At 41.0% G+C, this 11,660-nt stretch overlaps 2 protein-coding genes across 2 annotated transcripts in view; both read left to right on the top strand.

Moving 5' to 3' along the window:
* The first annotated feature begins 376 nt into the window (after window positions 1-376).
* Window positions 377-7,959, top strand: mep1a.1 (meprin A, alpha (PABA peptide hydrolase), tandem duplicate 1). The gene is made up of 14 exons (XM_061242417.1): window positions 377-741; window positions 861-885; window positions 990-1,034; window positions 1,183-1,223; window positions 1,927-2,002; window positions 2,551-2,668; window positions 2,791-2,966; window positions 3,920-4,141; window positions 5,037-5,183; window positions 5,463-5,678; window positions 6,310-6,774; window positions 6,995-7,168; window positions 7,405-7,488; window positions 7,662-7,959. The coding sequence occupies exons 1-13, from the start codon at window positions 682-684 to the stop codon at window positions 7,452-7,454; spliced, it is 1,815 nt and encodes a 604-aa protein (XP_061098401.1). The 5' UTR covers window positions 377-681; the 3' UTR covers window positions 7,455-7,488; window positions 7,662-7,959.
* Window positions 7,960-10,700: 2,741 nt separating this feature from the next.
* Window positions 10,701-11,660, top strand: part of mep1a.2 (meprin A, alpha (PABA peptide hydrolase), tandem duplicate 2) — an 8,259-nt gene continuing 7,299 nt past the window's right edge. Inside the window, exons 1-3 of the mRNA XM_061241610.1 lie at window positions 10,701-10,757; window positions 10,852-10,876; window positions 10,992-11,045. Coding sequence (XP_061097594.1) covers window positions 10,701-10,757; window positions 10,852-10,876; window positions 10,992-11,045 — 136 coding nt within the window. The remainder of the gene's footprint in view (window positions 10,758-10,851; window positions 10,877-10,991; window positions 11,046-11,660) is intronic.

The raw sequence follows: 11,660 nt of genomic DNA on the forward strand, positions 1-11,660 counted from the left end.
GATGACTGGATCAGTCTAAATTGTCCAGCATCTATAAAGTGGCCAAATGTGCAGTAACAACGTAGTAAGACATAATATTATATTTTCAGTCACCATTGTGATTTGTGTACGAGGCAATGCAAAGATGTTAACTGAAAGAGTAGATATCCTCTGGCACAATAGAGCTAATGGATACCACTGTGAAGACACGGGACAGACCTTTAATTAAGGACCAAGTCACCATCTGGCAATGCAAATTTGTGATTAAAAAAAGTTATTAAAACGACTGATTGAGTCTTGGTCGGAAGTAAAGCTCTTAAAATTATTACACTTTGGGGAGAAAAATTGAATTTGTATATTTTTTTGTTCACCCAACAAATGGTGGGTGAACTATGGCTAATTCGGACTGGAATGCACTTGGATTATATGCCCTCTAGTGGCAAGCCTTGGCATGGCATCTTTTGCTCAGCACTTTTCCCTGAACTCAAATGAACTGAAATGTGCTTGTCTGAAATATGGATTTCATGATGCAATGACGTGCTTCTGGCCATAAAACCATAGAACTGAATAGCACCAACATTACTGATAACCCCTGAAGCGATAACTGATACTTTTACAACTGACGTATGCTTTATGGACAAGTCAAATCAGACTGCCATTTAAAGCAACTTCGCAGAGTCCTCTGCCCCACACATTTCTACAATGGGCTTGCTTCAGCTTCTCCTCCTGACAGCACTGGTTGCAGTGTGTAATTCATATGCTGTAAGTGTGCGAACCAATCCTTGTCAATTAATGATTTTGCACTTCACTTTTTGCATTACTGAACTTCACCTATTCTGTTTAATTTAATTAATAATTCATAACTAAATTTTCTTTGGCAGATTCCCCTCTCGTTCCGATTGAATGGTATGTCATGCATCACATGTCCTAACTGAAACATATGTATTTGGAGCGCTAATACAGAGGATATGCAAAGTATAATGTTGTTATTATGTCTTTTTTCCTTACAGAAGTGAATGGAGATGAGATTAATGATAACCCGTACCTGAACTTGGGTGAGTTTTAATGGTTAGTTTTAATGGCTGCTAACATGATATCATTCAGTGGCAAAGCATTACTATGAATGACTAGACACAAATAGAATGCTCTTTAATATGCCAATGTTTTCTTTGTAAACTGTTCATCGAAAAATGTCATTGATAGGTGCAAAGACTCGATTGATTGAGGGGGATATGGCCTTACCTGTAAGTACATTTGCCCCAAACATAGTTTGAGGTTGCATGCGTAGTTTACCTTACCAGTTAGATTTCATGACCAAATACATTTGTACATTCACTCACTGAGCACTTTATTGGGAACACCTGTACATCTCCGTGCGATTAACTAATCAGCCAATCATGTGATTGCAGTGCAATGGATAAAATCATACAGATACAGGTCAGGATCTTAATGTTCACTTCTACTATAGATTGGGAAAAAATGTGATCTTAGTGACTTTGACCGTGGAATGATTGTTGGTGCCAGACAGGGTGGCTTGAGTATCTGAGAAACTGCTGATTTCCTGGGATTTTCATGCACAACAGTCTCTAGAGTTTGCCGAGAAAAAACATCCAGTGAACAGCAGTTCTGCTGGCAGAAATGCCTTGTTAATCAGAGAGGTCAGAGGAGAAGGGCCAGACTGGTTAAAGCTGACAGGAAGGTGACAGTAATGCAAATAGCCACCACATTACAACAGTGGTGTGCAGAAGAGCATCTTGGAACACACAGTGCCTCAAACCAATACGTGGACAGGCTACAGCAGCAGAGGACTTAATAAAGTCAAATAAATACCTAATAAAGTGCTCATTGAGTGTATTTTGTCTGTTTACGATGCAAATAAAACAACAAATGTTTAATGTTATGTGTTTCCCAGTGCATACAGTTTTTTTTTGCATTTCCTTTAAACAGCCAGGACGCAATGCTCTTGCTGACACTGCATACAGATGGAAATTCCCCATTCCTTACATTCTGGCTGATAGCCTTGGTATGTACATTATACCACATATTTTGAAGACTGTATACTTAGTATGTACATTATACCGTATATTTTCTATACTGTATACTTGGTATGTACATTATACCGTATATTTTCTATACTGTATACTTGGTATGTACATTATACCGTATATTTTCTATACTGTATACTTGGTATGTACATTATACCGTATATTTTCTATACTGTATACTTGGTATGTACATTATACCGTATATTTTCTATACTGTATACTTGGTATGTACATTATACCGTATATTTTGATGAAGTTTGCTGATAAATATAAGGACCAACAGTTACTCAGCAGTTCAAAATCTCATTTTGGAGAAAAAAAACTGTAAAACCTTTACTTACTACTGCTGCAAGTCATAAATTCAGCTCAGCCTTTAGTTTTCTTGACGTCCACTAGAGGGTCGGGAGTTTGTGTGATAGCCTGTACTGTATGTGTAGTGTTTCTATGCACACTCAGTGAACTCAGTGAATTTATTAGGTTGACCTGTACACTTCTTCTTTAAATTTTTTATTTTTATTTTTTTCAGATTTGAATGCCAAAGGAGCCATCTTCCAAGCATTTGAAATGTACCGCTTGAAATCTTGCGTCGATTTCAAGCCCTACAACGGAGAAAAGACGTATATCAAGTTCGAAAAATTAGATGGGTATGCTATAAATTATCCAAAATATTACTCTAAAAGTGCCTATTCATACTGATAAGTGGGTCGTTTCTTGTTCAGTGCCTTTCACAGGGTTTAAGAGAGAATAATTTTGAATGACTGATTAGGTGCTGGTCCATGGTGGGTGACCAGCAGACAGGGCAGAGGCTGTCCCTGGGGTCTGGATGTGACCACAAGGCTGTGATCGAGCACGAGCTGCTACACGCTCTGGGCTTTTACCACGAGCAGTCGCGCACCGACCGCGATGACTACGTGGACATCTGGCTCGACCAGGTCATTCCAGGTCCGTCCCGGCCTTCGGCCGCCATCGCCGTCGTGTGACATTCACTGCTGCGGACACGGCTGTCTACTTAGCTTTGCTTTTACTATAATAGTGTCATAATTGGCTGATGCTTAGACTAAGCAGGAGACAATCCTCCCCTGGAGCAATGCGGGGTTAAGGGCCTTGCTCGAGGGCCCAACGGCTGTGCGGATCTTACTGTGGCTACACCGGGATTAGAACCACCGACCTTGCGTGTCCAAGTCCTTTACCTTAACCACTACGCTACAGGCCGCGTAATAATAATAATAATAATAATAATAATAATAATAATAATAATAATAATAATAATAATAATAAAGATAATAAACTTTATTTATATAGCACCTTTCATACATAAAATGTAGCTCAACATGCTTTACATTAAGCCAATTACAGAAGAATTACAGAGACAACACAAAGTAAAAATAATAAACACTGGAAATATATCCACACAAACAAAACAAATAAGACAAACACTTTGAGGCCTTTCCCCTGTGCCTCCTTCAAGTGGGACAACACTGATTGTGGGAATACGTACTGTAATTCCACACAACAACCAACCAAAGCGACTTACAGTTGATTAGACTATCTCCCTCTAGCAATGTGGGGTTAAGGGCCTTGCTCAAGGGCTTTGCTCAAGGGCCCAAAAGCTGTGCAGATTGTATCATGGCTACACCAGAGCCTGAACCACCAACTCTCTGGGTCCCAGTCATTTACCTTAGCGAATAGGCTGCGGGATATTCTATAATCTATGCTAGTATTTTACGGAGTTCTAGTCTTGAGTGTTATATTCTCAGGTAAATATACCAAATTATTACAAAGAGCCAGTGGTATAACACAATTACCATTCCATGTTTTTGTGTACAGGCTAAATATATTATAAATCAGTAGAAATATGTTAATAATGATTTTGATTCTTCTGTTCAATGTTACAGGCATGGAGCACAATTTTAATAAGTATGACGACTCCTACATTACTGACCAAAACACTCCCTATGATTATGAATCTATTATGCATTACCGTCCGTACTCCTTCAACAAGAACGACAGCATTCCCACCATCACCACGAAGATCAAAGTGTTCAACAACATCATTGGCCAGTATTTGGATTTTAGCGCCCTTGATGTGCTCAGGCTAAACAGGATGTATAATTGCTGTAAGTATTATGAAACCAAATTAAGTTTAAAGCAATGAACGTGGGGCATTTCTGATCGACAGCAGTATACTACTATATGTACTGCATTACACGTAACATAGCTTGTTATTCAATATTCCATATTATGTCATTCATAAACTTAACCTGCTCCAACCACTTCCAATATGTACCTGCACTAAATATCCAGAGACGAATACACACATGCACTCATTTTTCACGTAAGATCTGCGCTTATTCTGTGGGACTTTAAAAGGTGTTTCTCAAGGAATGCACAGTTTTAGAATGGACCCTTCATGCTACAGTATTCTAGGTCAAAGGGCATACAGTAAAACACATAAAAACACTGAAAGGAATAAGGCCTTGCAGTCACACGTTGAACAGACACACACGTTGCGCAGACACACACGTTGAACAGACACACACGTTCAGCAGACACACACATTCAGCAGACACACATGTTGAACAGACACACACATTCAGCAGACACACACGTTCAGCAGACACACGTTGAACAGACACACACGTTCAGCAGACACACACGTTGAACAGACACACACATTCAGCAGACACACACGTTGAACAGACACACACGTTCAGCAGACACACACATTCAGCAGACACACACATTCAGCAGACACACATGTTGAACAGACACACACGTTGAGCAGACACACATGTTGAACAGGCACACACATTCAGCAGACACACATGTTGAACAGACACACACATTCAGCAGACACACACGTTCAGCAGACACACACGTTGAACAGGCACACGCGATGAGCACACACACATGTTGAACAGACACACACGTTGAGCCGACACACAGAGGAAATGAAGCTGCCAGGCATATTGTCACACTGGTTGAAACTGAGATGTGACCCCTCCCTCGTAGCGTCTCCTCTCACACTATTGGACCAGTGTGCCTTTGAGTACATCAACATCTGCGGGATGATCCAGGGCTCCAGCGATGACGCAGACTGGGTTCACACCTTGAGCACGCCTGGATCCCAGGACCACACCCTGATCGGACGCTGCAGGGGTAACTCCTCTTCGCCCATCTCACACACACACTCGCACGTACTCACACACGCACGCACACACACTCACACACAGGCACACACTCACACACACACACTCACACACACTCACACACGCACAAACAGGCACGCACACTCACGCTAACACACATACACACACTCACACTCGCACATACTTACACACGCACACACACACACACACACACACAAGCTCAAGTGAAGGCCCCTAGTGTTGTGTACTGTTCTGAGCGTAATTAACCCTGCGTGTATTAAACCTGCAGATGCAGGGTTCTTCATGCATTTCGACACTGGAACGGGAGCGGTGAACGAGGCGGCCGTGCTGGAGTCCCGGGTCCTGTACCCCCGGAGGGAGCTGCAGTGTCTGCAGTTCTTCTACAAAATGACCGGCAGCACCAAGGACAGGCTGGTGATCTGGGTGAAGATGGACGACGGGACCGGGACAGTCCGAAGGCTGAAGAAGGTCCACACGTTTTGGGGTACCGGGCTTACTTCCAGATACGAGTGGTAGTGTGTGCACTGGGTACACAGCACAGGACTGTAACATTTCCAGATGCAAAATCTTAAAATGATTCCATTTAAAACAGATAGGTGATCAATCTAAACCAACATTTGTCCTTTGTTTGTCCTTGGGTGACATTAGCTTGGGCAGTAAGGGCGGTTGTCTAAATGGTTATAATGGTTGGCATTCCAAAGCGCTGTACAATTGATGCTTCTCATTCACCCATTCATACACACACTCACACACTCACACACCAACAGCGATTGGCTTCCATGCAAGGCACCAACCAGCTCGCCAGGAGCATTTGGGGGTTAGGTGCCTTGCTCAGGGACACTTCGACGCAGCCCGGGCGGGGGATCGAACCGGCAACCCTCCGACTGCCAGACGACTGCTCTTACTGCCTGAGCCATGTCGCCCCTTGTCTGATCCCCAGCCCTGGGTGTGTCAGAGTGTCCCTGAGCAAGACACCTAATCCCCAATTGCTCCTGACGAGCTGGTTGGTGCCTTGCATGGCAGCCTCGCATGCATGTATGAGTGGGTGAACGAGAGGTGCTTTGGATAAAAACGCGATGTAAACACATTCCACTCCGTCCACCTCTCTTCCTTAGCGGATGAAGACCGAGATTGGAAAATCGCCCACGTGCCCCTGGAGGTGGGCACCAAGTTCCGCTACTCCTTCCAGGGCGTGCGGGGGGACCCGGCCCAATCCAGCGGCGGGATATTCGTGGACGACATCAGCCTGACAGAGACCCGCTGCCCCGCCGCCGTGTGGCAGATCCGCAACTTCTCCACCGTGCTGCAGAACTCGGACCTGAACACCGTCCTCCAGAGCCCCAGGTTCTACAGCCCCGAGGGCTATGGCTTCGGGGTGACCCTCAGGCCGCGGTCCAGCTACACCGACTACACGGGCGGCTACACCGGGCTCTACTTCCACCTGGCCAGCGGGGAGAACGACGGCATCCTCCAGTGGCCTGCAGTGAACAGGCAGGCCACCCTCACCGTCATGGACCAGGACCCCGACATTCGGCTCAGGATGTCCACCGCCCGCAGCCTCACCACTGACAGGATGACCGGTAAGCCAGCCACAGCCAGACACAGAGTCAGGATATGTATGTTGTAGATAGACACTGATGTGAAGTTTACATTGAGAAATGTAGAAAAAAAAGGAGTGAAATCATAATACTTCCACGGTAAGAAATACCATATTATTCCAACATTCACTTGTATGAATAAATCACATGCCCAGTTCTGTTTTGGTGACGACCTGCATTTTCATCTTCTGTGTTTTTTCAGACTCTAATGGCGGGCTGTACTGGGACAACCCTGCGATAACAGGAACCTTTGATAAAGATTGCCAGTGTTTCAGGGGGGGCTCCTGGGGCTGGAGCAACTTCGTGAAGCACTTTGACCTGCGCAGGCGGAATTACATGAAAAACGATGACCTCATTATATTCATTGACTTTGAAGGTTTTTGCCATTCATTCATCTATTTAATTGTGTTCATTGTTTTTACCATTTAATTGGGCCAACTGTACGCTTTTATCACGGGAAGTGGAAAAAGCGTAAAAGCGAAATTGGACATTTTTAATGTCAAATTTCCCCTGCATTACAGAGAGCAGTGAGTTCAGATTTTTGTGTTGCTTGCTGTTCATGTCATGTTAAGTTTCAGTTGGTGGTAGAATGGAGATATTTTGTCTTCACAGATCTAACACCCCTGATCAAAACAGAAGTTCCTGTCAGGTCACAGGAGTGAGTCCATTGATGAGTTTCACAGAGTGGGAAAAAAGGTACATTTTCACATTTTAGTAGTGTCCATAGTGTTCAGTGAAATATCCACACTGAAGACAACTCTCGATAGATATTGCACAAATTAACTGGACAAACACCTAAGAGCATTGAAAGGATAATGCTCATATAATGATGATAGCCACTCATGATCCTGACTGTTGCTCTTTTTTAGGAGGATTCTGGGCTACTACTGAGAAATGTTCAACAGGATATTTGTGTCTTGAGATGGAATTAAACCCCTGCACTTCACGAAAGAGGAATTCAGCAGCAAATTCAAATTCTCTGAACTCTTTTGCATATTGCCTGTTGTCACCAAAGTCTCGATACTTAATATTGAATATAATTGGTACTGCTATACCTTTTGTATTTTTCTTAACTGTATTGCCTTCTGCCGTTTGAGGCACGAGACCTTCTAAAAGCCAGATGAATGGCAGACATCTGTGGCGTAATCTGTGATTATGGCTGAGACATTGTGTCATGACATAACAAAATGTTACTCCATGTAATAACATTTTAATAAATTTTACTTCTGCTGGTGTGAATGTACTCTCCATTTCAAAAAAGAATGTTTTATTATCATATGAATGTATACTGGCATCGAGTTCTTTACAATCACAATAAAATCTTTATTTTTTTCAATATAGTTTAACCCCTTAAGTATCACCCCTTTTCATGGCATACCCAAATTAAAAGAGTTACTATTCTCGAACCCTTTTGACCACAGGCATACCCTGGTCTCTTCTGAAAGGTAACCCTTTGTTTGTTTTCCAAGAGTCAGAATTACTCCATATATTATTGAAGCAAAGTTACAGAAGTTTTTTTCTCACAGTTTTCTCTTTCTGTATTTGACTAGATATAGATTATTGTTGCTGTGGCTTGTGCACCTAGAAACACCAAGTCACAACACAGGACAAATCCCCTTTCAAATTTCAGGACAATATTGCATTCTGCATATTTTTGCTATTATTCAAAACCAGGCAGGCTTTTTACCCTTATTTATAAGCATACTGAATAATAATAAAAATGTTTGAGAACGTATTTAGATGATCACCAATATAAAATGGGGTCACTGAAAATGCCCTCTCATGAGTTGTCAACGGTGTTTTCAGAAAGACGAGAGATTCCTTTGAAGTCCTCTAAAGGAAGTCCTCTATTTAGAAGTAGGCATCGCAAATTTGTTGTTGTAAGACATCAACTTTTTTGGCAGAACTGTTTTCACTGAAGCGCAACAGACTCCACATGCGTATTGAAAACGCTACACTTTCGTTACACATTATGCTGTGTTGTTTTCTGCAAGCCCAACAAATTATACACTGTTGGAAATGTAATGTCAATCGCTAAAATGTTTTTCAGTCGTCACTTCAATAACATGCCTGTAGTCGGTTCCTTGAAGAATTGGATGGGGGTAACACATTTTCTTTGCAACTAAATTACAAATGCTGTTCAGAGATGGTTCCATTTTGGCTCATCGTGTTTGAGAGAGCCTATACAAAAAATAGATAATAGCATTTCTTTGTTCAAGTACTTTTGTAGATGTATACAATGGCAAAATGGACAACAATGATAATTTCTCCAGAGAAATTTGAAGTAAACAATGGACATTCTATCAACGTTTCTCAGAGTTGGCACATTTTTAGAACAAGAAACTATCATGCATTTGCTGGACCCTCGCCATGAAAACTACACTGACATTACCTTGATTTGTGTAGTCTTTGGATTTCCAAAACGCAGAGAAGGTGAGGTCCCCCCTACATGTTACAAAATAAGGAAGTGTCGTCACTAAAGCAATGGCATCTCAAAATAGGCTATAGAGATAGAATCAGCAGTTTTAACACTTTCAAACAGTATATCCTGCTACCGTAGTGATTGAAAATGACACTGTGAAAAAGGGAATGAATGCAAAAAAAAACCACACCAGCTCAGACTCAAGGGGTTAACAGCTATACTAGTTCAGACAATTCATGGAACCGTATTGTAAAGTGTGACCATTGATCCCATTCTTTAGAATTACGACGTTTTAAACTTTGAGCTTTTAAAATCACTATCTAAATCTTGATATGATTTTAGAGGTTGCAATAATGAGTCTATTAATTTGATGGCTATGTAATGGTATCCTTAATCATCTCTTATCGCAGCAACAGAGGTCAAGTCTTTTTTATTATTTTTATTGACAGGGTAAAGCGTTATTGACATGATCACATTAATTTGCCCTTATATAACTTTACTCGAGCACTAAATGGATAAATGGATACAGCAGTAAATTATCAATCTTTGCTGTAAACATGAACAACAATAAATACATCACGCACATTTAATAAGTCTGAAGACAGCTTCATAACCAACCAAAGCACATCATAAGATTGAAGAGCTCAGGCAATCCAGTGACTTCAGCAGCCAAGACCGTTTCAGCAGTTTTGAGTTCTTCTGCTGGGAGGCTTTGGGTTCCCTCAGCTTAATTAACCCTTTGAGGTGCAAGGTCACAAATATGCAACTAGAATGTTCTCAACGGAACGTTCTAATGCTGATGTAACAATCACCACTGGTAATTGAAAGCAATGGAGTTCCAGAACACTGACTGAAAATTTTTTATAAAAAACGTTCCAAAAGAACCTGCTCTTCAAAGGGTTAAGATGGTTATTAATATTTAATGTGCGTCGTTCCAGCCTCTTCTCCTACACTGCTGGACCACTGCACCTTGTTCATCAACAGGCCGTGGCATGATTCAGAGCCACCATTATGGCAGGGACTGGGATCTCAGTTACATGATCATACTCTGACTGGCCAATGCAGGGGTGACCTTTCTGGTCAAATGTTACAAAGGAAAAAAGAGAAAAATAATAATCAATTATTTATGTAACAATGTGCTTTATATCAATAAGAATAAAAAATTAATTTCTTGTGTGCTATGTACATTTTTTGGGGGTAAAATGGCAGGTATTACCTCCGTGATAGCTGGCAGTCACCCCGCAACCAGCACCAAAGAGGAAAATGATAAGATAGCTCATGGTCATCTGCTGACAGTGGCAAAGCAGGTCTGTGACTGCGAACGATATGGCACCGAGGCTTAAAGAGATATCATAAATATCATAAACGTTTTATCACCAGCAATTTCTGCTTATGATATCGAGTTCAAAGTACGTCTATGGCCCGTGTTCTTACAGAGGGGTTTACACTGCGAGAGAAACACATGTCTTGCATTTCTGGACTAAACATGGTCTTCAATCCATCATTCAGGAATATAGTTTTGACTATAGGTATTATATTCGAGGTATGGGTTCATTAACCTTTTCTCTGTCTGATTTCAAGTAAGATATATTTTGTGTTTTTAAAGGTCTCCTTCTTTTTTTTCTTCTTTTTTTTAGGTTCAAGCCATTCCAGCACTGTATGGTATGGAAATTTTACAATGTCAAATGAAATAACAGAGATGCTGTTTTACCAGTAAAACCTTTAAAAATTTTAATCCTTTGAAAATGTAAACCCTTTGCTTTCTTTTGGCGAATAGATGGTGAAGCTGACAGAGGGGAGCTAAGGGATGATATTCCTGAAATAAATCTTGGTAATATTCTCTTCAAAAATATTTGATTCATTAACTGGCTACAATGCAAATATAGTTTGAAGGTCTAACTGACGATATGTTATTTCCTTTGGATGTTACATTAGGTTCAATGTTAATATTCCATGCATTACATAGCCTACAGTAATCTGTAAATGTATACATTTCATAATGCCATAATGAATGGAAGTTTCCCAGCCCAGATATTCAGTCACAGTATACTGATAATCAGTATCATAGAAAACTTCTTAGCCAATCACAATTTAAATTTTATTAGAGATGCACAATATATAAATGAATCATATTTGGCCAATGTCAATGCCCCCCCATTTTACATTATAGCACAACTACAAATGCAGTTACGTTCGTGGATGGGCACAGAAGAAAAAAAAATCATTTGCAGAACAAAATATTTCTACATTTGTTTTATGGCCAAATTATGTGTCTAATAGTGTCTTTGAGTGACTGCCAAATACAGTATATCAGATGAATAAATAATAAATAAAATAGTACTTTGAATGTGGTATATTTGCATTGCATTCTTACATTTACCCATCATACAGTGGGCCAATCGGTTCGTTTCGAGGTATGATAACCATTCAAGCGATATTATTGTGC

This window comes from Conger conger, chromosome 5 (assembly GCF_963514075.1).
Source record: "Conger conger chromosome 5, fConCon1.1, whole genome shotgun sequence".
Classification (NCBI taxonomy): Eukaryota; Metazoa; Chordata; class Actinopteri; order Anguilliformes; family Congridae; genus Conger; species Conger conger.

Excerpts from the sequence above, each read along its gene's own strand:
- mep1a.1 (XM_061242417.1), top strand. The coding sequence starts at position 682 with ATGGGCTTGCTTCAGCTTCTCCTCCTGACAGCACTGGTTGCAGTGTGT. Across the intron at positions 5,679-6,309 it reads GAAGGTCCACACGTTTTGGG|CGGATGAAGACCGAGATTGG; the intron begins GTACCGGGCTTA and ends TCTCTTCCTTAG. Across the intron at positions 7,169-7,404 it reads TATATTCATTGACTTTGAAG|ATCTAACACCCCTGATCAAA; the intron begins GTTTTTGCCATT and ends TTGTCTTCACAG.